General features: G+C 35.0%; 1 protein-coding gene across 3 annotated transcripts in view; it reads left to right on the top strand.

Moving 5' to 3' along the window:
- The window catches only part of LOC132140620 (mucin-2), a 118,297-nt gene extending 106,400 nt beyond the window's left edge, over window positions 1-11,897 (top strand). For all 3 annotated transcript variants that reach the window (XM_059549451.1, XM_059549448.1, XM_059549450.1), the window contains one exon: window positions 10,814-11,897. In XM_059549451.1, coding sequence (XP_059405434.1) covers window positions 10,814-11,003 — 190 coding nt within the window. In that variant the 3' untranslated portion in view covers window positions 11,004-11,897. The remainder of the gene's footprint in view (window positions 1-10,813) is intronic.
- The last annotated feature ends 16,004 nt before the right edge of the window (window positions 11,898-27,901 follow it).

Below are 27,901 nucleotides of genomic sequence, written 5' to 3'. Positions count from 1 at the left end.
ATAAATGTGTGTGTATATATATATTTCTTTTATATTTATAATTCCTTAAAAAAAATGTGGGGGGGGGGGGGGGGGTTGTGGCCTAGTGGTTAGAGAGTTTGACTCCTAACCCTAAGGCTGTGGGTTTGAGTCTCGGGCCGGCAATACAACCACTGAGGTGCCCTTGAGCAAGGCACTGAACCCCCAACTGCTCCCCGGGTGCTGCAGCATAAATGGCTGTGTGTTCACTGCTGTGTGTGTGTGTTCATGGTTTGTGTGTGTTCACTGCTGTGTGTGTGTGTTCATGGTTTGTGTGTGTTCACTGCTGTGTGTGCACTTTGGATGGGTTAAATGCAGAGCACGTATTTTGAGTATGGGTCACCATACTTGGCTGTATGTGATGTCACTTTATATATATTAATTTAATTTATTTACATTTGTACATTTTATTTTATCAATTTATGTATATCCTTTCTATTATATATACTAGAGTTATAAAATAGATAAGTTACAAATAGAAAGGATGGACTAAAACACTACAAAAGTAAATAACTTACTTTAACTCAAATTAAAATGAATAAATGGAAAATATAACCTTAAAACAAATTGAAAATATTAATAAAAAAGTATAACAGCATCTTAATAACACTACAAAATAATAATAATAATAATAATTCTTTACATTTATAAAGAACTTTTCTAAGCACTCAAAGCGCTTTACATGAAAGGGGGGTGTCTCCTTGTCCACCACCAATAAAACTGTTTAAAAGCTACAGTGTTGTTATTTTACATGTGCTTTTGAGGAAAAATTAATAACTGTTGCTAAGCAAGTGGGATTTACAGAGCTTTTCAGTTTTTGTTGGAGGCACTAACTTCCAAGTCTACTTGGCACTTTCTAGTTTACTGACTAGACGTTTTTGGCATTTTTGAAAATCCAAACTAAAATTTTATATTTGTATAACAATCAGGACTTATACTTATTGAGTGTGTTTTGAAACTTTTAACAGAAATTGCTGTAATACTTTTAATCAGATATATTTCTGCCTCTTCTTGTGTTCAACTGTTTTAAATAAATTCACTGTTAACTGCCAGATGAAGCCCCATGGCTGTCAAATACAGCCCTGATCTCGCCTTCCTGTTCAGTGTTTCCATATAAACTCTTGAGTGCTGACAATTCAACTGAAACTTCTGATGTTTTGCTTACACCACAGCAAACCTCAGATTGCACACGCTGGTAAATATGATTGTAAAGAGAGTTTGTGCTCAGCAGTGATGTGGAGAAATATTTCAGTGCTGCCAAAGAGGGAAAGAGACTCCTTTTGAGATCAGATCCTTGCATTGCTAGAGAATCCTGGAGAGATCAAATATCCACAGTACGTCACAGTTTTTATATATGTATAGATTTTTAACGTCTCTTATGCTCACCAAGGCTGCATTTATTTGATCAGTAAAACTGTAATATTGTGGACATATTACAATTTAATATACTTAAGAAAACAATTTATTCCTTATTCATTATAACTACAGCCTTGAGTGTCTCATGATCCTTCAGAATCATTCTTACATTCTTATTTATTATTATGCTGAATAATCTTTTTTGGAATTTTTAGGATTATTTGATGAATAAAAAGTTCAAAAGAACATTATTTATTCAAAGTAAGTCTTTACCATCACTGTCTTCAGCATGAAGCTCCGAGGAACATTTTTAGTGGGAGAAGTTCAAATCTTGCTCGACTGACAACCAAGCAGCATCTGTTTGTCAGTTTGACAGTGGTGTTTCCAGTAGCTTTATTCTGATTCCAGTAGAACAGAGAGTTTTGGAAGAGAGAGAAATGAAGTGCAGGTCTGTGACAGCTGCGTGCAGATGCCCAACACTGACGCTTTATGTCGCCTGTGAGCCAGTCTGTTGCTGACTGCAGAGAAGAAGAATATCTAAAGTAAAGTTGTTGTTTTTTTATCACTGTAAGGGAAAGATTTAGAATGAAATAACCTTTAATAGCTATACAGTCACAAACGTGAACAGAATCACTGAAGAGACATATTTGTAAGTTGCTTGTGATATAATGATGATTTTGATTGTTGTACACTTTATGTACATCTGCACTCAGCCTTGAATCTTTGCTTGCTTTCCACACACTGGATTTTCCTGCCCAAATATTCTCCAGGGCTCATAGTCTCAGAGCGCTTAGAGCCTCAGTCATTATAAAAACATGAAGGTGAGCAATAACACTACTGTATAAGCCATTACCCAAGCAGGGACGACACGTACTCCCGTATTTCATACATATCTCATTAAACCTCTGAGTTTCACGGCTCTCAGCACAAAGCCTCTCACATATAAGTGATCATATAAATGCTCGTAAGATATGGACGGTGATCAAAGTGTTGTTAGAGCACAGGGACGATCCTTTCAGCCAACAGCATACATGAATTGAGGAGAAACGCACACGTGTATTTCAGAGTGCCGTTGTACAGTGTCGGAGCCACTAACTTTCCACAACAATGCAGTTAAAGATCTCATCTGGGCAGACAAAAGTACTTAATTTTTCGAATCTGATTATGTAAACCAGTTTATATGTAATCAGACACTGCCCAGCATTGGTAGTTTTTATCGCCGGCTGTTAGTAAATCTGGTAGTTCTGTACTGTAAGTTGCAGAAAGTAATAAATAAAAAAAAAGAAAGGTTGTTCCTCTAAAGGCTTGTATTTAGTGTGGGCAGGGGTGTCCCCATGGGTGCACTTGGCATTTTCATGCCTTCACTCAGCCGGGGGACACACACCTCTTTCCTCACATACACACATGCTCACACACACTGTTTACAACCTTGAAATCAAAAAGCCCTTTCAAGTGCAAATGAATGCTCCTTTCCATCAGATAAGAGTGACGTGAACAGATTTGCAGATTTCCATTTCAAAGCAGCAAAGTTTGTCCTGATAAACAGCTCTGTGGAGTGATTGCAAAGTTTACAAATCAGCTCCGAAGGCCAGATAACAGGCCACCGATGCAAAACGGACATGACTTCAGCAAAAGAGGTTTGAGAGTTAAACAAGAGTAGTTGCTTGCATTGCTTTAGCGTGGCTTAAATTGGTTGGGGTGCAAAGGGAAAAATAGGGCCGTTCGGGTTGCGGTATCTGCAGAAAACGGAGTAAATCTTGTCCACTAGGCACTTGTCCTCAATTCAGGCTGTGTTGTAAATACAATCGTAAATCTACAGCTACATGTGAGCGTTCGCATACACAGTTTACTGATTAGCATGAGAGATTACCGCTAATCAGACGTTGTGGCGGTAATAAAATGTAAACAGTGCATTCATGCCAAGAAACCAAATGCAAATCCAAATGTTCATAATGCAATGCCAATTTTGTCCATTGTATAAACTGGGCAGTGCATGCATTTATTTATAAATTATATATTATCTTAGAAATACATGCAGTTCTTATTTTCAATTAATTTCCTGTACAAACTGCTTTTGTCACGTCTTTAAAAGAAGCCTCTTCTGCTCAACAAGGCTGCATTTATTTTATTGGATCAGAAATATAGTAAAAACAGTAATATTGTACAAAAATTATTAAAATTTCAAGTAACTGTTTTCTATTTGAATATGTGTGTGTGTATACAGTATATATATATATATATATATATATATACACACACACAAAAAAATCAAAGATCAAATTATTTCAATTATTTTTTCTTTTTATTATGTTTGAGACATTATTGACATCTTTTCTGAAACTCTAAAGATGACTAAATAAAACAAACCTTCTTGTTTGTTTAAGCATCTACCTTTGCTATGTAAAGTGCAATCATTATGCATCACTTTTTTTTACACCTTTATTTAACCAGAAACGACTCTCTGAGATTAAAAATCTCTTTCACAGGAGTGACCTGGCCAAAATGAGCAGCAATATAATAAGTTTCATCACAGACTTACACAGTACGAACAAACTAAAAACACTTAAAACAATTACATTTCAGTGCATTATCTTCCATTTGCCGAAACTATTTGCACTATTCGCAATAACACAACAGCGACTGGTTGGCCTCGCAGAGGTGTCTTCCTAAACTGTAATTACAATGTCCAGCGTCTCTCACAGTCTGACAGTCTCACTCCACCCTTTCCAGTGTCACGTCAGGATCCACATTCAATCTTCCAGACATCAGCCAATTCTGTGAAGCTTCGGCCAGTATAGCCGTATCACATCCACACTCCATCGGCTACAGGAAACTCTTTCATTATCTGCTCATCCTCTCAGAAATCTCATCCTGTCCTTATTTGTAACTCTCCGTTTATATTCTTGCTTTACTTGGATTGTCTCATTGGCCGTGTTCAGAATGTAGTACTATAGGTTGCATGCTGTACAGCATGTAGGAACAGTAATATTGTAATATAATTGGAATACAGTTAGAGTTTTATTAATATTTTTAATTATTTTGAAATTATTTATTTTTCTTTGATTTTAAAAATTTTCATTTTTTTTCATTCATTCTTAGATTTAGTTTTTGAATTAAATAATTGTAGAAAGATTTTTTAAAAAGTAGTGCATTAGTAGATTAAGTTTAAATTCAAGTTAAAATAAATGAAAATGAGAAATGTTGTTTTGGCAATTATAGCTGAAATAAAAAAGCTTAGGTTTTGTTTTATTTAATTTAATGCTTATTTTATTAGAAATGCAAATGTTTTATTTGTTTGTTTGTTTGTTTAAGATTAGTTTAGTTTTAGTTCCCTATTATAAACCTGTGTGGTATACTGTGTTTATTTAATAGTATATGCAAAAATATGCAGTAAAATAAAAGATCAGTGTTGTTGCATTGTTGTTTAATGCAATTTGTCATTTTAATATATATCTTAATATATATTTTATATATTTATATGTAATTACATATTATTTTAATATATAATAAAAATATTGATCTATTTATTATAATTTAATGGTTTTTATAAACAATAATAATCTATATTTATAATCTATAGTTATTTAATTCTAATATATAATTATATATATATGTATATACATTATATATATATGTATGTATGTATCATTTTTAATAATATTTTGTGTTGTTAATATTTATTTGTTTGTTTATTTGTTTGTTTCTGTAAATAAACAGCATTAAAAACAATATCAATGTGAAATCTTTAAAAATCTTTAATTAATTAAACAATTTTTTTTAAATTTAGTAGGTCATTTGCGTATCACATGGATGCAGAAAATCACAGTGTGCATGCTGCATATTGAATGGTGGTTAACATCTAGATTAAGAGTTTCCATTCAAGTCAAAATATTATGTAACATCACTGAATCAACCTAAACACATTAATTTATACCAACAAAATATTTTTACAAAATACAAATAGCTCTTTAAGATCACAATTGAACTTTTTTACAGTGTGTGCAACTGTGCCATTCTGAACATCCCCATGGTTTCTTTTAGCTTTGGGTTACTTTCTGACATTTATGATCTTTTTATTGCATTTGATGTACACTACACAAGTCAATTCTGACACATGACGTCTGTATTTGACAGCCTTGCATGATGGTGACATAATGCTAAATGCACTTGTAATGTTAGGGGAATTTAGATGTCAATCACCCTGTACGACACCATCAGCTCATAAATATGCAGGGAAGTTATTTAACGCCCTTCAAGACTGCTAATGTCTTTACAGGCTTCCATTCCATGGATTGCGGTTATAGAGATGCTTTATTCCCAGAGGAGCTCTGAGCTTCTCCCACTGATGCTTAGGATGCTCTAAATCAGGACAAATCTCGTTAATACTTCTTTACCAAATTCAGCCCACCCATATTAGCCCTATCCTCCCTATGGAACGACTCCAACCCACACAGAGGCATGTAATTTGTTGCACAGCTGAAAAAGACACACTCTTCTTAAAGAGCTTAAAATAGAGGCTCTGTACCCAGCACTGTGCTTACAAGAGCATCGTCGAATTCGGGCGAGATGGTGTGAATGAAAGACGGTAGCGAGGGGAAGGGGTAGAAGAAGTAATATCGAGTTCAGACACTAGTCCATCCATTCTCAGGACCAGAAGCGAAGTAATTAGGACAGCTGGGAGGGACAGAGCGCTCCTCTTCTTCTCAGCAGGTCTTTTTTTCTGAAATGATTTATCTGGATGGAGAAAATGCTGGAAGCGCTAGTGGGTGGAACGACGCAGGGTTGTTTCCATGCATATCAAAAGTTTGTGCAGAAATGGGAGAGTAGGGATGAAAAGTGCTGATATCAGTATCCAGTAGTTTGAAGATTGTGCTGTTCTGATCTTATTAGCATGCCTATTATTAACATACTGTATTGGCTGTAGCACATTTTCTGCATGACCATATTCTACATCCCTAATCCTATCCAATACCTAAACTTAACGATTACCTTACTAACTATTAATAAGCAGCAAATTAGGAGTTTATTGATGCAAACGTCATAGTTAATGGTTTGTTAATGGTGAGCGTTGGACCTTAAAATAAAATGGGTCCACAAAATCTTCCAAGAATATTTTTTTCTAACATTCTCAAGTTATAAAATGTCATTTTTGATGTACACTGAACATCTCTCCAACTAAAATATTTCAGAAAAAAAAAAATATAAATAAATATTAAGAGAACATTATTAAAGACCAGATACCATTGGACAACAATCTAATAATGTTACTGGAAGAATGTGTCAGTTCTGAAACATTATTTATGATGTTCTCTGAACATTCCTACGGAGCATACATGACATGCAAGAAAAAATAAATAAATTGTGTGCACAATTTGCTAATTCGTTCCCTCAATGTAATTAAACGTGCACACGATTACTATCGATTTAATAAATCGTACGCATGATTTAGCAAATCGAGGGAAAGAATTAGTAAATTGTGTGCACAATTTATAAATCGAGTGGACGAAATAGTAAATCGAGGGTACGCAATAGTAATAGTGTGCACGTTTTAGTACATTGAGGGAACGAATTAGTAAATCGTGCACATGATTTAGCCTACTATTTTTTCCTGCATGTCATGTGCGGGGCTCCGTACATTCCAAATGTTACGATTTTTTGTTTTTTTTTCTTGGTTATGGTTTCTTGGTTATAACTTTGAGAGAATCTTACTAGAACATTCTGAGAATGTTATAGTACCTGTCATCTGGGATTTTTCTGGGGCCTTGTTATAAAACACTGATACTGCAATTCATTGCACAGCTGTGAAAGAAACTAAAATAATTGGATTCTCTGTGACATGTTTTGCACATTTATTTAGCTAAAGGACCCAATTTCTCAATATGAATTTAAGTACTTAGCTGATTCATAGAAACGAAAGTGCTATTTATTTGCATATGACAGACAAACATAAACCATTTCACTACCACAATTAGGAAAGATGAACTGCACATTCTATAAATCTCCTTAAATTCACTGAAGTTAGAGTTTGACAATTCCATCAAATACATAATCATGATTACAGCTCCTGTGATTAATTATTAGGTGTTGATTAGATCTACCAATGTTTCTATTTACATTTTTTTTTTTCACCAGTCACAGACGTGTCCTTTGTTCTCATGCATACAATACTGAATCACAGGTGTTTTAATCAGTCTTAAAGTCTATCGGTAATCACAACAAGTACTAATCAGTGAGTTTTAAGCAGTCTGATTGGTGTTTTCTGTTCACAAGTGCTGAAGCAACATCACCTGAGACTCAAGACGAAGTTTTGAAAATGACTGCAGAAAGCATTTTAGGGATTTTAGAATTGTAATGCATAAAAATATGGCTTAATGCAAATCATCAAGTTTCTACCACAGTATATTCAGCTTTACTTGTTTCTGTCGTTCTCTTGCTCTGAGGATTTCTGTAAACATCCCATTACTGAGTGGTACCCAGGTCACCTTTCATTTAAAAATTGAGGACCAAATTCATTTCATCCACATGGTGAAATGAAAGTGCTACCTGTGCATGAAAGCAAACTCATGCAGTCAATTTCATTAGTAAAACCAGCGACAGCCATAGCTGTAGAATTGCTTTTTGAATATGACAGATGAATTTGGTGCTTTTTGAAGTGTCCCTAACCAATAAAACCCTGATGGAATGTGAAAAGGACAGCTGGAATTTGTATCATAATTTGGAACCAACCAAATAATAATATTTTAAGAATGAAATAAGAATGAAAAAAACATTCTTTAGAATTTTCTGTATCTTTATCATAACTCTACTTGCATTGTATTTAAACAATGTATTGCATATTTAATTTCTTTGATGTCCTAAAGGAACATTTTATCCTAGTTTAAAAGATAAAAGGTGTGTTCCAAAATATCTACTTTTTGTTTTCTGTTTTATTGCAATCTTACAAAATGAAATGTCATGTGCACATCCAGAACATTGATCAAAAACATCCAAGGAGGCCTTTGTGTGTGTGTGTGTGTGTGTGTGTGTGTGTGTGTGTGTGTGTGTGTGTGTTTGTGTGCTGTCGTTTTCATCTTATATTGGAATCCTGCAAGAAAATTACCATCAGGATTTTTTAGGGTTGTTTTCAAATTATAACAAAAAATAAAATAAAATAAAAAATTGAAACAATTTTCACTTGAAAAATGCTGGTAAATTTGACAATTAACTATAAATTGCATTTTCTTTTAAAACACTTTAATAATCTATATGTACAACTTCACAAGGTTTTTTTTTTTTTTACAGTGCAGTTAGATTTTTTTAAGCATTTTTACAAGTGTTTTATCAAATTCATATACTGAAAAAAAATGTAAATTGAAAATACTGGGAAAAATGTATATCTTAAAAAAAACAAAAGAAAAAAAATGGTGTTGACATTTTTCACTCAGAAAATTCTAGTAAACATAGCAAACAATTAATTTGAATCTAATTTGAAGCTTAGAATTTGTTATTACAGTGAAATACAATTTTTTTTCAATGATTATTTTCAGTTTACTAGTTTGTCACTAAAGAAAAAGAGTGCACAAACATTTTTAAATCAAATTCTGATGTGTATAGTCGACTGTTTTGTGTGAACACAACATCTACATGAGGCCTTTGGTCTTTAAGCCGATGCAGAGAGACTGACTGCAAGGTAAGAGGGTGGAAGAGGGATCTTTTGAAGAGGTTTTAAAGTGCCATTGTTACGGAAAGCACATAGTGTTCCCTGTCTGTCTGACATGGGCGTTCTCTGGGGAGTATCGTAGGCGAAGTGTGTGAGTGCATTGACATGGGAACTAAGGTAGCACTCGATGAAGGTAACTCTCTCTCTCTCTGCAATAAATTGAGTGCATATAAATATATATAAGAGGAACAATGATCTCATTAGTCACATTTAGCATGAAGAGTTATGGCCGTGTTATTGGCTGTACTCTGGGAAAGCTGCTTCATGTCCACATCAGCGTTTGCCAGCTATCTGGGCCAGTGCATCATCAGCAACAATCCCAGCTGTCAGCGCTGAGCTGCAGACAAAATGTCAACACCATATGCATTTATATGTGCCTTTATTTTTCCTTAGGCTATAGCTATTCTGATGTCTTCTGTTGATGGTTTCCCCCCTACATTTTTAAAGGAATAGGCTATTACACACACACACACACAACATTTCTTTGATCATATACCCACATGCTGTAAATTTTAAAGAATCGTAAAACTTTTCTTTTACATATAATGAAAGCAAACTTCTGAAACCCCATAGAATGAGTTTTACAGAATGCAAACTTTTTATATGCTGAGAATCAGTCAAACTGTGCTGTAATATTACATGCGTGTTCTATTTATGCATGGTTACACGAATGGGGGTTCGTGAGTTGATAAAAAAGCTAATAATTAATTAAATAAAATATAACATCAAGACTATAATAAACGGGGCTGGATAATTAATTGAACTATTGCTGAAATCTTGATATATCTATGTAATTGTGATCATTAAATTAAAGGATGTGATTTAATTAATGAAGTCTGTTGCGCTGCTTATTTCAGTGTGAAGAGCAGCATTTACACACATGCAGCTTTTTAGTTTTTATTTCTGAGTTAAACATACATTTGGGACAATGTTGTAAATTGTAATGTTAGTTGGTTCCTGTAAAGAGTGACCCAACTGTTTCCATTAAAACACAATCATATATTATAGCTCTCTCTCTCTCTCTCTCTCTCTCTCTCTCTCTCTCTGTTTGTGTGTGTGAGTATACTCTTAAAATTACAAATCATGTAAGACATCAATGTTCTTTACATCTAAGAGTCTCTGTTGACAAAAAAGTTTGGGAACCCCTGTCTTAGGGTCAGATTCACAAACAGCTTCTGCCAGCGTAAACCCTTTTTTTAGTGTTAAAAATCTACTGTCAGGATTTACTACAGACGTGCAGTGAAATATTACAGCTTAAAAGGCATAGACACAGTCGTTTTTGTGGCTGACCTTATTGCATATGCATAAGTATGAATTTTCCTTTCAGATGCTAAATTTATGGGAGGAGAGCTTTTAAATGAATCATGCAGTATGGTTTACACTAGTAACGCAGTGTACTGCTCTTGGAAGGTTGTATCGGTCATTATGGAAATGATCTGGCTGCATCTGTCTCCTTTAATGTGTGCACTGTCAATAGATCAGCCACAGAACTTTTCACTCCCATTGGTGCTTTTATGGAATTGCACTTTCAGACTAATTTACCCTGTTAAGTAAAGCTGGCCCTTAATGTACAAACTTGGGTTAGGAACTTTTCAAAGCCCTTAAATTCAAGACATTCATTCTAATCCAAAGCCAACATTAGTTCATAATCCACTTTAATTCAGTGCATTCTCAAAGAACTGGACTGTATGATGCATTGTTTTGCCTTTAGTAATAGCTGTAAGCATCTCTCTCTTTCAGTGTGGAGCATGACTTCCGGCTTCAGGAGGGTCAGGTGACGCGAGCGTGGAAGGTCCCGGAACAGCAGGAGTCGGGGGAGCAGAGCTCTCCTCAGCTGGTCTTTCCTCCTCCTCCTCCGCGGCAGCAGGACTCTCCACAGGCCCTCCAAACGGTCAAGAAGAGCCGGAGGAAGTGTTTCTGGTTCCTGTGAACTCTTTGATAACAGGACGTGACATCACTAGTCAACAAAGACGGTTTCCAACCAACTCTAAGCCTCTTCTTTTCCGGTCCTCTGGTTTAAATTGTATAGAGGCACATCATTCACTTGACAAGGAGCCCTTATTTATGGTCTTTTTTAAAATCAAGAATAATGGACTTACTGCTCGCTTTGATATTTCAGATTTATAGTCCATGGAAAGTATTTAAAAAAATCACCCCTAATCAAAATGTTGTCATTATGTCCTATTTTCAGTTATCTGTTCTTTGAAAGAGCCATAAGTGTTTTCTTATGGAATTACAAGTTGAGTGTTTCTGATTGTTGACCAATCAGATACGCTCTAGAGCTGTCAATCATTTTGAGTGTTTGTTTTTTTGTCGCTGGAAAAGAGAGGACTGCATCTATTTATTCTGATGTGATTTCCCAGATTCATAGTTCATGGTGATCATTCGTGTGTCAAAAACTTAGAAGGGGGAGAGGGGGCTTTTTGTTGCTTCATGTACCCTTCGAAGCCAATACTTACTACCTGAAAAGGGATGAACTTCACAGCAGACAGTGATTGATAGACAGTGACAGCAGGAGACGGGACACTGAGGACACAGTAAAGAGAGAGACGAAAGAGGAATTACAGGTAAGAACTGGTAGCAAGATTACTGATTCATCATTTTGGAGCAATGAGGGTCAAAACACCAGCTTTTATACTATGAAAACCTTTCAACAAATCAATTATTCCACATGCTTAATGCTTTTCTCATCTAACAACTATACATGCACGACAATATTTAAGGCAGAGATATTGGAGAAAGTGAATTTAAGGAGTATGTCATTTAATTCTTTGTGAATGCTTAATTTCAGAATCCATTAAAAGCTCTATAAAATATTTTACTACACAAAAACCTGTGTCAGGTGCTATTTATTTGTTTTTTGGTCATGGAGTATTCAATCAAAAATGGATGCTTTTTTCATAAAGACACTCTGAGGTGGGAATTTTTCACCAAGGCTGCCAGAATATACAGTATTAACGGTGTGGAATAAAATAAAACCACACAAATCATATTTGTAGGTCAGCTAGTGAAGTTTATATTTACAAATACCTACAAAATAATGTATTTTATTATATATGGGCCTGCAAACAGATCCTCTCAGAGTCACTAGAGATCACTGTTTCTGTTAACCCAGCTAACAGGGAACATTCTCTTGATGCTTTTTAAAAGTTATATAAATGTTAGTATAAAACTCTCTCAAAGTAATGTTTATGGAGCATTCTTATAATTTCATTAATGTTTTATATACATTCTCATTAAAGAAAAACATTCTAAAATCAACATTCTCAAAACAACGTACTACAGTGTTCTAAGAAATGAAGAGTTCATTTGCAAAAACAGATAACTCTGTTTTTAACTATTTTCAAAAATCAAGCTTTTTTTCAATCAAACTGCATTTGTTTTTTGTTTTTATTAGGTAAAAAAATACCCCTAACTAATGCAATAAAACACTATAAAAAACAATACAAATAAAATACACCATTTTTGAAAATGAAAAAAACTGAGTTATCGGTTTCTGCAAATAAACTTTTCAAATATATTTGTAACCTTTAATTATTATGATAACGTCATCAACAACAACAACAACAACAACAACAAAAATTACAATTTTAATTTAATTTAATGTTCTTAGAATACATAAAAAGAAAATGTTCAACTAAAGTTATTCAGCATGAATTTAAAGTTAAAGTTTGATGACGTCACTCTGTTTGGGTTCATTCATTCAAAAACCTTCACCGATATAATTATAATAAATGATATTGGCCGCTTAAGCAGCTTCAGTGCAAGAAGATTTGTAATTACTGTAGCTTGTAGAGTGTCTAACTTCGTTACAAAAGCATAGTTTGACTGTTCTCTAACCCAGTTAAATGAGCAGTGTATGGCTTGAGAAGCTAGTTTTAAACTACAGTAGCTGGGAAGCGCTGACCTGCATTACCATTAGATCCATTGAGGCAAATACGGTCTCATAAAATCTAAAGAAATGGGTACACTTAACAAAACTTAACAAATTTAATAAAATTATATTTTAAAGGAGCCACAGTGCACCTTATTAAAATTATATTAAATGAGGATTAATGGTATGTTTACTTGATCTTTCAGTTTCCAAATAGCACATAACACTTGGCACAGACGCATTTAAAGTTGCCACTTGAACTTTTTTCTCCTTTGAAGATTTTAAGCTCTGTGCTTCAAAAAGCAGCTCTTGTGTTTGTCAGGGAAGCTCTGTGGTGGAACACAGGTGAGCACAGCCAACTTCATCCACTCCAGCTAAATTCAGTTCAGTACCGGCCTGAGGCTGAGGAAGACACTTTCACTGAACTCTACATGCTGCGGAGATCCACTGGGAGTTTTGAGTGGAAATGCTTCTGTCATGTATCAAGCTGAAACATCTCACAGAGTTCCTCCTCTGGCTGGATATCTCTTGACACAGATACATGCAGTACAGGATTCCTTCACTCTTTCTGTACCTGTAATCTGATAACACTCTATTATCTATAATTAATGCAAACGAGTGTGAACCTTCAGTAATGTGCCAGCGGTTATTAGTTTAAATCCTGACCTCAGAACAGTAGGAAAATCTTAGCCAGCATCATTATTACTAGGACATTTTCAAGTCCCCATCACATGTGTATTAATATGTTGGGTAAGAATACTAAACTCGCATTTTTATGAATGCATGAGTTATCATCATATTGCAAATTGAACATAAGAGGGATTTTTTTGTTAGTAATTTTATATATTTATTAATACATTTTAATAATCATTTTTAATTATTATTTTAATGTATTAGGTGATTTATTATTATTATTATTATTGTATTATTATTTTTTTAATTTTTTAATTTTTTTGCTGGGCCCTCAGTATAGCTTTTTTTTTTTATCTTGCCGTTTTTTTTTATTAAATCACTTTTACTAACAACAACAACAATAAAAAAAAATTCTTAATGACATCATCTTCCATGAAGTGACATCATTTTGTCATGACAAAATTTATCTTCCTGTTTTAAAATACAGAAACCAGTGCCATGATCTTGTCTTTTACATATACAGTATTGTATAGACCACACATTGCCCAACAAATGTTATGTTAAAATTAACTCTAACATTTTTACATCCCTACAATTTCACATTTGCACCTCATTTAACACTTCTGCTTTGTTATATTTATTGTGCTTGTCATGTTTATTGCCCGTTATATTTAGTGTGCTCTTATGTCTGGTCCCTGTTGTCATGAAAACGTATGTATATTTGTTTTTTCAGTGTCTTTGCACCTTGGTCCGTCAGAAATGACATTTCGTTCTTCTGTATACTGTGTATGTGGAAGAATGCCAATAAAGCGAAGTTGAAGTTGAACAGCACACTGTTTTAGTCAATGCCAGGGAATGATTATCAGGCAGAATGGATGATCCAGCCACCAATAAAGAGCAAAGCAGGCGCTTTAAGATATTTTGTCACAGGCTGTCAGATCTTTTTTGCATTTCCATTAAAATTCACTTGAGTCAGATCTCTGGCATCATAAAAGCACAAGAATTCTGCATAGATAAAAGACGAATATGAAACCTAGCAGGGAGGCATTTTCAAGTGCATATTATACACCTCGAAACAAAATTATGTCTGCTGCTTGTTTAATTAAAATGATATAATGAGACTCTCTAACATTTTGACAAATCCTTTGCCTTCAATCAAACTATGATAATTAACATAGTTGCATTAATTAACACCAGACTGTGGTGGATCCAAAAGTAAATGTTGATTTTTATTTTGTTATTTTATGTTTTATTAAATATTTAAAAAGAAGAATATGTGTTAGTGTTTAATGTTCTGCAATGTGAGAATTTAAAGAAGAGGTTTTGTAATGCAGTAGAAATTTGCAGTGCACCTTTGTGTTGAAGAATGGCGCCTGTGCACAGCATCGCATGATTGAGGTAAACTAAATTCAACACACTGACAAGTTTTGTTGTTGTTGTTGTTGTTTTTGCTAAGTATGAAAACTTATTGCATTTTAGTGTGTGCTAGTCATCCAGCTAACAACAATTTGTTCCAAGAATACTTTGCTTATGTACCAATTTAGTTATAAAAAAGTTATTTCTTATATTCTCTGAACAAACAAAATGTCAGTTTTTAAAGTTTTAAAAATGTTTTTATTTGGTTATATGTTGAATATTACTGTTGAAAGTTCTCTGAACGTAGTAACATTTAAAAAATGTTAAACGAACATCCAACTCAAACATTTAAGGAAAATAAGTTTCACAAATGAACATTAATGTTTGGAGAACATTTTTCAACCAGATGACTTTGAACAAACATTCTGTTAATCTTACTGTAGGAACGTTTGTTCATAACTTTGAAAGAATGTTTCCTTGTTAGCTGGTTAAAGTGAAAAACAAAAACTATTTTAATTAGATTAATGGCATTTACTCAACTCCATTTACACTACGAAAGGTATTTAAATGAGTCTACGTTGTAATTTTATGTTAAGAATGCTTTATTAATTTATTGGCCAGAGTCATATCAAGAAACCAGAACATGACAGATATTTGAGGGTGGGTTATTTTATATGCAACTGACCCAGAAAACCTTAGCATCTGCATAGCAGTTCCCTGACAACCTGCTCAAGATTTCATTAACGCATTTGTGTAATATTGAATTTGACATCTCCTGAATTAAATGTCATATGTTTGCTGAAAGAACTATTTAACTTCAGCCCCACACAAAGTCTCTGTAAACACAGCACTTTACAAAGTCACTGCGGCATCGTCTGTGAATGTGTTTAGCTTAAAAAATGAGCTGTTTTTCAAAGGACGCACAATGCTAAGAATGCTGACATTGAGTTTAGTCTGCACTTTTCGAGAATCAGTTGCTTTTTTTATTTGCTTAAACCTAATAAATGACAAATGCAGAAAACAAAACATCAACAAAATTATGATGTGCAAACAAACATAGTGTCATCCACCTTGATTTAGCCTTTACCTAACACAACGACTAAAGAACACTTTGGTGATGCTTTTACCATGCAACTTCCAAGGGCATATGACTAATGGTGTCTCATAAACATAAATAGCAATGAGAAAATATAATGGCTTATTATTCATTATAAAACACACTCAAGCATTTGAGGATCCATTTAAAAGTCTAATAACCCCTAGAAGGTATTAAATCTTATTTAATAGGGCCAATAGACAAAACATCATCAAAAATAAAGAGCTAATCAGTGTTACTAACATGAGGCTTGAAATAATGATATATTCTGTACGCTTCGATCTGTCTCATCGAGTGCTCATTAAAATTAAAATGAGAATATGAAACACCGGCCACATTCATGTATCTCTGTAAAGGTGATTTGCAGAAATGTGATACAAAATATAAATGCAGTACAATCGTTTAAAAGCAAATCTGACTGAATAACTCTGAAAGGTAATGACATCAACAATAACAGAAAACTGTTTGGGCTGTAAACTGATTGCAAAGATTTGCATTGCTTCAGAATAGCAGAAAAACAGAAAAGATTTAATATTTTTTACATTCAATAACTTGTTAAAGCAAGACCTTGAACATATTAAGCATATTTGCACTCAAACCAAACATGCTGATCTGAATTCCTGAAGTGTTGTGTATCCAAGCTTAACTTTATCTGTACTAAACTTTACAGTGCAGGTGTTTTCAGCATTGCATTTATTTTTGACATAGTTTTTGTTGATGTTCTTTTATTGTAGTTTGTTTAAATGATGCTGCATATTTTATAGACTGAAATGTTTTAGGTTTTTCTCACTTCTGTATGGCCAGATGAACCTCTTACACACATAGCCTACTGTTATTTAATTGAAGTTAAATTTGTATGCATAACCTCGGAATAGAAAGAAAATCTTGTCATTTTTCCAGCAGTGTATATGAAACAAACAATAATTAAATTATTAGGCCAGACAAAATACATTTCACAATCTGACTTAAATTATTGCAACAACCCGATATTGTATACTTGTGATTGTCCTGGTCAAAATAAATAAATAAATAAATAAATAAATAAATAAATAAATAAATAAATAAATAAATAAATGAATGAATGAATGAATGAATGAATAAATAAATAAATAAAATATTATACATTTATTATTATCAAAAAATATTGGATTCAATCTTTTGACCAACTTGTTTTCTTTCAGTTACAGGTTTTATATTTCTTTTTGGAACTGACTGATCAAATCCTCATTGATGTAAACTTAAGCACCTCCATTTTTGAGTAAAAAACAAAAACAAAACAAAAAACAAAACTTATTTGTGGACCATTTTGTCAATGTTAACTCAAAAACTGCGTTGCATAAGCTTAGATCAATGAGGCCTACAATCAATCAGTTCCAGAAACAAATACAAAACCCCAGATAACTTAAAGAAAACAATCTGGCAAAAAGATTGTATCCAAAATTTGGCAATAATACAGCAATACAATGATTGGCAATAATACAGAAATACAATGATTTACAAGCAATTATTCAAATGTGGGCCATGCATTTCTGACTAGGAATATACCAAATTAGGTAAAAGATTTTCAGCACAGTGCAAGGGTTAAATATACAGTTTAGAGCAGTGAGCTCACACATATGATAGTTGTGATAAAAGGCATTTTTTTCTTTCAAATAAGGGAAATTCAGTGCCATAGGATGCATTGTTTATGCACTGTGACAAGCCATTGTCATCCAGTGGGAGTGTGATGTCAGTAGTTAAGATGAACATTAACAATCAAACATCCGGTTATGAGAGACAAATCCAAAAGTACAGTCATTTGAAACAGGTTGTCAGTAACTCTTCCTGTTCGCTGTCAATCAGTCGCACTCACTGTTGATTCAACAGCCGTGCTGTCATTCCCAATGCCCCGCTGTCATAAAAATCTCATGAGTGTCTGTTTGCTTGTTCCAGATCCAGCACTAGTCATTTCGAATAAGTTCAAAGCCATCTCGTCTGTAGTGTGAGTCACAAAGAGAAACTCAGCGGGCATGAAAAATGTGCTGTACAATATGCATTCAAAAGGAAAGACAGATAGTCTGACACCAGTTCGACACAAAGTCCAGAGGAAAGGACCAAAATACAGCAGTGGATTTTCTGGATGATCTACCATCCCCCGAGGCAAGTTTCAGCTACAACTTCTGTTTCCTGCTGTGGAAGGAGAAACATTGCCTTGAGCTTCCCTGGAAATCACACACAGAACCAAAACCAAAGGCGAACAGCTGGGAAAAGCTACTGTCCCGAGCATACTCCAAGCAGCGGTTCCACGGATCAAAGAGACCAAAGAGGCTAAACTTCCCAAATGGGGCCAAACTAAGAGGCGAGTTAGTCCCCGTGTCTTTACAAACAATCAAGCATTCTGTTTGAACCGAGAAAATGTTGCCTTAAAATGCTTTTTTGTTATACCAACATAATATAGCAAAATAACAGGCACTGAAGAAGGTTGTGTTGTGACTAAAACATAAAATCTGTGGGTTTTATCTTGCATTTGCTCATAAGGTGGATTTTTTTCACCTTGGAACTTTTTGGATTCTTGCGGCTTACGCATCTAGACTTTTTTTAGATGCTGTTTTTTTTTTTTTTTTTGATGATTTCGTAATTTTCTGCATAACAATGAGCACAATGTAAAGGAGAAATATGAATTGCTGTGGTTTATGTGCTACAATCTGTTGAAATTCACTCCACACAATTCAAATTATCTTTTGCCGCCCCCAAACAAAGTGAGTCAAACGTCAACTCGATTACTTTTTAAACAAAATGCTAAGGTTTGTGTGATATACTCTACATGGTTCAGATGTGATATGAAAATCTATAATAAAAAAATCAATAAACACAGTAAAATTTGCATGAATGTATCATATAATATATTCATAATATTCTGTCTTTTTCATTTGATGCATTGTCTGCTATAGCACTTGCACAGATTCATGGATTCCCACTATTAAGTCACTTATGACAAAGAGTGATCTATAATTATAGTAATATTTGCATTCATTTATTATACAATATATTTGTTATATTCTATCCTTTCCATTTGTTGCATGCATGATATAGCTCAACATGCAACACTTGAAATTTTGCACAGATTCACACTTACATCCCTGTTCATTTTCTTTGTATTTGTGCAGTTCACTTATGGCACAAGTAAAGTGATCAATAATAACAGTAAAACTGAATTAATTACATTTTAATTTTTATAATAATATTTATAATATCCTATCTTTTTCATTTGTTGCATTAATCTATAGTTTAGTGGATTCAGGACTTGCACATATGCATGTATTCATGGTTGCAACCCTGTTCATTTCCACTATGAAGTTTGTGCAAGTCACTTATGACCAAAAAAAGTGATCAGTAGTTACTGTAAAATTAGCACTCATTTATTATATGATATATTCATACTATTCTATCCGTTTCATTTGTTGCATTGCATGCTATTGATCAATTCAATCAGCACTTAAAACTTTGAGGTTTGGATTATGGAGGAATAAGCAAGGGCTTGATGTTAAGATTTGAAGTGCTCTTGCACAAACCTTCTTTCTCTTTCTGGATCAATTCAATTCTAGTTTTAATTCAAGTTTATTTGTATAGTGCTTTTTTACAATACAAATCTTAGCAACTTTACAGAAAATTAAGTTTCTACAATATTTAGTAGTAGCTTATAAGTGGTGACTGTCAGTTTGTGCGCATATGACAGGAATTTTCAGAAAAATGAATACAAGATGTAATCAACCAGACAATGAACACTATTAACAGCAATTATTATATGATGCAATCACAATATTTGTTAGTTCTGTTGTTGATTCAGGGTTAGCATGACCTTGGGTCCTCTGAGGGGTGAGCATCATCTCTTCTCAGGTGTTCTGGATCCAGATTGAAGTTTGTGTAAATCCTAGTTACCATGGGATGTAAATCCTGTGGCAAAACACAGAGACAAATAGAGACATAATTAGCATAGCTGCTGTTCTAACAAAGTTAAATTAATTAGTTTAACCAAAGATAAAGAGTAAGAATGCGAATTTGAACAGATGCAACTGCAGTCACAATTTATGAATGACAAATTATTCTAATGCTTGGCGAAAGAGATGTGTTTTTAATCTACATTTGAATAGAGAGAGTGTGTCTGAACCCCGAACATTATCAGGAAGGCTATTCCAGAGTTTGGGAGCCAAATGTGAAAAAGCTCTACCTCCTTTAGTGGACTTTGCTATACTAGGAACTACCAAAAGTCCCGCGTTTTGTGACCTTAGGGAGCGTGATGGATTGTAACATGGTATAAGGCTAGTTAGGTACACAGGAACTAAACCATTTAGGGCCTTATAGGTAAGTAATGATAATTTGTAACTGAAACGGAACTTAATAGGTAGCCAGTGCAGAGACAATAAAATTGGGGTAATATGATCATATTTTCTTAACCTGGTAAGGACTCTATCTGCTGCATTTTGGACTACCTGTCAGGGTTTGGCACTGTCACTTTGTTTTATGTTTTTGTTTCTTGTGTATTGTGTCAGCACATGGCCTTGTTGGTTATCTTCTCGGCCATGTGCTCCTTTAGCCCCTCCTCCTTGTTTCCTCTTTACCACACCCTCTTGTTAGCCTAGTTGGTCTAATTGTGCTCACCAGTGATGCGCAGGTTGATCCAAAATGAGCGGGTGCCTGCGGTCACCGGCGGTTGCCCGCAGTTATGAGTCATCCAAAAATATTTCTTATGATATTCGGGTCGCGGTCGGTCGGGTCGTTTGAAATAAAGATGCCAATTAAACCTTCGCGAATAACTGTCGCGAAGATGACGCACAAGCTCAGTCTGCAGGTAGAGATGGAGGCAGCAAGAGAAAAGGTGAAGATGCGGTAAAACATGATTTTGACGACTTCATTAAGCTTTGTTTTAAAGAAAACTCTTTTTAAAAGATTTTCGTTTTGTATGAATTGTATCTTAATTTTGATCAATGTTTTATCAACCAATTGCCCGTATTTTATAAATAAGAAGCAAATATATAGCTGACAATGTAATGAGGTGCTGGCATGATCACTTGCATTGCATGTGAACTGGAGGAGGCCGAAAATCAGCTTGTGCCTCACAGATTTGAGAAATACAGGCTATATGTAACAGAAAGCTTGAAATGTCTACTTTTAAACGAAAATATTAAAACCAAAATAAATAGGCTTCTCTCTGATTATGTAATCCATATGAAATGTGCATTTCTCTCTGGCGTTCATGGCGAGTCCGCAACGTCAACTTCATCTTTGCAGCGACACAGAAAACACCAGTTTATTACTAAACAATTAAATGTCTCCTTGCATATTTTCGAACCAGCAGACCATTCTGGGTTGAGCGAGACCCCACGGAATGAGCGAGCGGGGCGTAATATATGGAGAACTGCGCTCTCTGCTCATGAGCTCTCATAGGAACAAACCCGAACCTCACTGTCTGCTGAACAGAAACATCAAAATAGACATAGCCAGATAGACTATTTTAGAACAAATTATGAGCTTATTGACAATTTTTTTAAATAATTCTTGACAAAAAAATACAATATATTAAGGAATTTTTTGGGGGGTGTTTTTTTTTTTTTTTTTTTTTTTGCCTAGTTCCTACATTTATGGCCCAATGATGCTATGAGCATTTACTACTTTTAAAAAATGCGGATCGGGTACAATATTTTATTTTCCTTTTTTTGCGGTCCGAGTTGAGGGCGGGTTAGTTGAAAACGTTGGTCGGGTGCAGGTTATTAACACATTGACCCGCGCATCACTGGTGCTCACCTGTCCCTCATGTATTTTCCTCCCTATTTATAGAGCACCTTATCCTTTTGTGTTTGTTGGTCCGTGGTCATTCTCACCCCCTCTGTCTCTGTCTGAATATGTGTCCGTGTCTCCCTGTCTGGTTGGTCTTGTGCCCTTGTTTTGTCCAGTCCTTGTAATTCCATGTTCTTGTCTTGCTCCTTGTTTTAGTAATTTGTTGGTTCTTGCCTTTTGCTTTTATTGTAATATTTTAGTTTTTCTAGCCTTGAGTCTTGGTTTTGTTTGATTATTCGGAGTTGGTTAAATTTGTATTTTCTTACTTTGTTACTTAACCTTATATTGGTTTGTTTTTCCTTGTCTTGAGTTTTATTTGTGTTTTTTGGAGCTTTGTCCTGTCTAGTCTTGTGTTCGAATTCCTGACCTGTCCCCATGTGTCCTGCCTTGGTTCTACCAGCCTGGCATCTGGTCTGTCTCCAGAGTCAGTGGTCAACAAGTTTCTGAACTCTGCTCTATGGTGCCTTGTGTGGCCTTCTCTATCAGCCTGGTCTTGCTGCCCCCTCTGTTGTCCAAGTATTCTGCCAGATGTTTCCTGAAGCCTTCTCAGTGGCCTTCCCCAGCTGTTCCGGTTTATTGTGTTTTCAAAAGACAAGTTGCTTTCTAATATAACACCCAGATTTTTGACTGTAGAGGAATTAACAGTATATCCGCCTAGTTGCAAACTGTAGTCTACTAGATTCTGTGTGCTGTTTTTGGTCCAATAATTAATATCTCTGTCTTATCCAAATTTAATAGGAGAAAATTATTGGCCATCCAATCTTTTACATTTTTAACACGCACTGTTAGCTTTGATAATTTAGATGTTTCATCTGGTCTCGTTGAGAGATATAGCTGAGTATCATCAGCATAACAGTGGAAACTAATCCCGTATTTTCTAATAATGTTGCCCCTTGGTAATATGTATATTGAAAATAGAAGGGGACCTAGGACGGATCCTTGTGGCACTCCATATTTTACTGGTGATAAATGAGATGACTCCCCATTTAAATAAAATGGTAGCGTTTGGACAGGTAGGATCTAAATCATCTTAATGCCTGCCCTTGAATACCTGTATAGTTTTGTAATCGATCTATGAGTATGTCATGATCTATGGTGTCGAACACAGCACTAAGATCAAGTAAAACTAGCAATGAGGTGCAGCCTTGATCTGACGCAGGAAGCAAGTCATTTGTAATTTTAACAAGTGCAGTTTCTGTGCTATGGTGGGGCCTGAAACCTGACTGAAATTCTTCATACAGTAAATTTTTTAGCAGGAAGGAGCTCAATTGAGCAGACACAAATTTTTCTAAAATTTTAGACATAAATGGAAGATTTGAAATGGGCCTATAATTTGCCAGTTCACTAGGATCTAGTTGTGGTTTCTTAATAAGAGGCTTAATAACTGCCAGCTTGAATAGTTTTGGGATGTGACCTAAAGATAACGACGAGTTAATATTGAGAAGCGGTTCTTCGGCTACAGGTAACAACTCTTTCAGTAATTTAGTGGGTACAGGATCTAATAAACATGTTGTTGGTTTAGATGCAGTGATAATTTTATTTAGCTCTTCCTGTCCTATAGTTGTAAAGCACTGCAGTTTATCTTTGGGTGCGATGGATGAAACTGAAGTGTTAGACTCATTCTACATTCGCTATTGTATTTATTGTATTGTATCTATTTTATCAGTGAAGAAATTCATTACTATTAAACGTTGATGTAATATTTGAATCAGGTGGCGTCTGGTTATTTTTTAATTTAGCCACAGTGCTAAATAAAAACTTTGGATTGTTTTGGTTATTTGCAATGTGTTTGTGGATATGCTCGGCCCTGGCAGATTTTAGAGCCTGTCTATAGCTGGACATAATGTTTTTCCATGCAATTCTAAAAACTTCCAAGTTAGTTTTTCTCCATTTGCGTTCAAGACTACGAGTTTCTTTCTTAAGAGAGTGAGTATTTCTGTTATACCATGGCACTGTACGTTTTTCTCTAATCTTTTTCAATTTGATGGGGGCAATAGCTTCTAATGTATTCGAGAAAATAGTGCCCATGTTGCCAGTCATTTCGTCTAGTTCATGTGTATTTTTGGGTACAAATAGCAGTTGAGAGAAATCAGGTAGGTTATTTGCGAGAGAAAGATATCCGAGAAAAACCTTGATATCTTAATGAACAGCTCAGGTATTTCTCATGGCTAGACTTGTCTAGAGCTCCTGCTGAATTTTAAGATTTGGAAGAAACAATAACAATTTAAATCCAGCAATGTAAAAACAGACCACTGAGAGGGCATGAGTCCACTTTAATATCACAGCTACCGCTTCTGCATACCAATAAACCAGCTTATGTGTGTGAAATTCAGGTAGCGTACTCTTCACTGCCGCACAGAGACAGAAATATAGAAGAGGACAAGAAAGATATGACAAATCAAGAGAGAAGGGAAAATGTGGGCTGTATTCTGTGCATGAGCGATTGATAGAGGAAAGTAGGGTAGAGAAGAAGAACACATAAAGCATGCTGCATTTGTAGTTGAATTAATTCATGCCTCTGGCAATAACAAAGCAGAAACAAGCTGATAAGTTCTGACAAGGTGAACAGGCCATGGCTATAAGCCCCCTTAACCACTGCAGTCGTACCTACAACATTAAAACATACACACGCACAGTAAAAATAGAGTCAACAAGAAAAAAACAAAGTTCAAAGAACAGATTGCCAAAACGAATTGCAGCACTGCAAGCACTGTTTATTTGTATGGCACCTGGTTCACTAAAGATGTGCTAAAATGTATACAAAAGTCTCTTTTAAATAAAACGTAATTTTTCTGATGATTGCGGAATTTTGTGAACAAAAACAAAAACTATTAAGAGTATAAATTTACATAAAAATATGTATATTTCAAATATTTCAGTATTTAATGGCTAAACTGGATTGTGGTTAGTATGGAAGCTTGTTTTCGTCAAGTGATAAAGAAGGTTAAATATAAACTCAGAATTATGTGGAAAAAAGAGATTTGTAAAATGTAAATTACATTAGAAATTACATTTTTGTTATTCCATGGCAGAAATAAAATAATATAAAATAATTTAACAAACAAACAAAACTGTAGGATGTAAACTTAGAAATTCAGAATTGTGTGATGTGAATTCAAAATTGCAGAAAATCCGAATTCTGAGTTTGCATCATATTTTTTTTTTTTTTCGGAATTGTGAGAAAAAAGGGTTCAAACTGTGAGATAAAAACTCAAAATTGCACAAAAAATAAAAAAAATAAATAAATTAAAAACGAGGTAGAATTGCGAGATAAAAAGTCATACGTACTTTTTAAAATTCCATGGCAAAAACTGGCTTCCATAGTGAATATGACTCAGTATGTTAAACTATCAAGAGATGAGTGAATAAAGTAGAAAATTATTATAGTTGGGAAAAAATGTACAAAACTATACAATGCTGAAGTATCTTCATAATCTTCCAAATTTCGCTCTTTGTGTTGCACTGAAAAACAGCAGCATACGTTTGGAATGACCTGAGGGTGAATAAATAATAACAGAATTTTATTTTTGGGGGAACTCTTCTTTTAAACTCGATCAAAGGTGCCCTTCACTTGCCGGAAGACGAGCAGTTCTTGTAATGTGCATGGTGCAAATTATCGCCTATTCAGACGAAAGGACGAACAGAGACCTTCATCTCGGGAATCCTAATGACTGTTTACACAGCCTTGTGTATGTCGATTGGAGCCAATATATGTCATCTCATTAACTTCAATGGACGCAAGAATGCCTCTTTTGAACACGTCCCCACAGAAATACCTATACCTGGCTATCTTGCTCCACACACTCATATTTTTGACTGTTCTTTATGATGAATACCAACATAAATCACTGCTGGCAGTCCGGTAAAACCTAAACTCCCATCCAGAGAAGACAGCATGTAAAATGAAGAGATGCAGAGAACAGCAATAAATCTCTCTTGGCTAGCCCTCTCTCTGGGAATGAAGTCATCAGTAACTCTTCCACTCTGTCCACTTTATCAGGTATGGTTTTATCTCTGGTGGTCCATCATTCTTTCTCTTTCTTTGTTCATGTTGTCCATCCACTCTCTCCTGTCGAGACTTCACATTGAGTAAAAGTAAAGAGAAAATGACAGAATGTCACAGCTAATAAGAACATATTTGATGTTCAGTATACTGTTATTTAGAGCAGGATTCTCTGTGGTTACGACTGTTTTAGAGCACAACTACTGATCTATATAGGCTTATATTTATAATCAGTGAGCTCAACTGATTAACAGAATCAGTTGTTGCGATCATGTCTAGTTAGGACAAAATATTTTCCATTAAAGTGTCTGTTCATTAAATCGGTTACGACTCTTTTTGCAGGTTACAGAGTCAATCCACTAGGTTATGATAAATTACTATAAAATTAGCAAGGCGTTTATTACAGATTTCTTTTAAAACACTGGTTCATTCGGGAATGTTTCAACAATGGCTGCGTCTGAATTTGCATAGTCTCTTGAGTAGTAAAGAATTACTTTCTGACTGCTAAATAAGTATCTATATAGCATAAATGTGTTTAGTATTAAGGTAATCCAGAAATACAGTACTACATTTACTGTGTTGTCATTATCACTTGACATGAAAGCTTTAGCCTAAGTTCTGCCAGGAAGACTCAATTTACTTCGTCACTAATTAACTTCCTCATTATCCAATCACGTCTTTATACTTTGGTATAAAAGATCGTACTTGCACATGTTTGAGTTCACAGATGCCGACGTGATAACAACCTCCACCCTCCCCACCACCACCAGGATGGTCCTGTCCTTACCTTCCAGGGGAGGTCGGCTGCGCCCCTGCCTTCGTCTTCAGGCAGGAAATGCAGGTCTGCTACCCTCGGATTACGAACCATGGACGGGGCCTTCCGCCAAAGAAATTTATAATTATGCTTGCTGAGTTGTCAATAAATGTATGCTTCGTACGTTTTATCTCCTGAGTCTTTCTGGTAGAACTACTAGCATTGCTTTACTGCCATTCACAAATCATATGCACTTTGAAAACTGGCTGGGAGAAGTAGGTCATCCAGGTACTCTTTTATTAGTACTGTGAATTCGGACATACTTTTTTGTCACATACTGTACTGTTTTTTTTTTTTTTCCACGTTATATAGTAGGGAAGGATGTGATATCAGATGCAGCCAATGTCCTTATGGCTGAATCATTCGTAACCGATTAATCAAGTTGTTCATCATGATGTCTAACTTGATTTAGGTAGCCTATATATTCTACTGACTAACTATGTTCTTATAATCACTGTGGACGCCATTTACCCCAGTTTCAGAGTCTGTTATACCATGATAAGTACGCTAGAACCAGGGGCGTCACTAGGCCCTTTTTAGGGGGGCTTCAGCCCCCCTAAACTTCTGCCCAGCCCCCCTAAAAAAATATTTGATTAAAACATTTTTGATCGCTTCAGTCCCCTTTAAAAAAACTCATTTGAAACGGCGGCAAGCTGCGTCAAGTTTCGGCTCCTCCCCTTATCTGAGTGTGCTTGTATTTAGCGCATTTTTCAATCTGCACATTCTGCAGGGGCGCCGAGCAGAGCGAACATCAGAGAGCACAAGGTGTGTGTCGTGTGTGCGTGCATTTATCGATAGATTGCTAATGCTATGATATTACATCTGCATCGGTGCAGTTCTTTGTCATAAATGCATTGCAGTTTACATAATGTAATGTTACTGGAGCATTGGGAGCACACGGGACGGCTCGGTTTCTCATCCAATACCAATACGTTTCGCTGTGTTCACCTTCAGCCCTTGTGTGATAGTTGTTTTTTATTCCTAAAAAATGAAGTGATTAACACCCATGAAAACATACTTTAGATTCAGAGAACGATCATGATTTATTTTAATTTACTTTTTAAAATTACAGACATATTATTATGTATTTTGACATTACATTATGCAGCCATGCACAGAAATGATTAAAGACACACATCATTGTCTGAAAGCACTAGATGGCCCAGAGAGAGAATGTGGAGTTATTTTGTTTTGTATTATTAAATATAGTTTTGTATTAAGTAATAATGAATCAGGAG

This window comes from Carassius carassius, chromosome 5, assembly GCF_963082965.1.
Source record: "Carassius carassius chromosome 5, fCarCar2.1, whole genome shotgun sequence".
Classification (NCBI taxonomy): Eukaryota; Metazoa; Chordata; class Actinopteri; order Cypriniformes; family Cyprinidae; genus Carassius; species Carassius carassius.
This window is presented reverse-complemented; position numbering and strand designations above follow the sequence as displayed.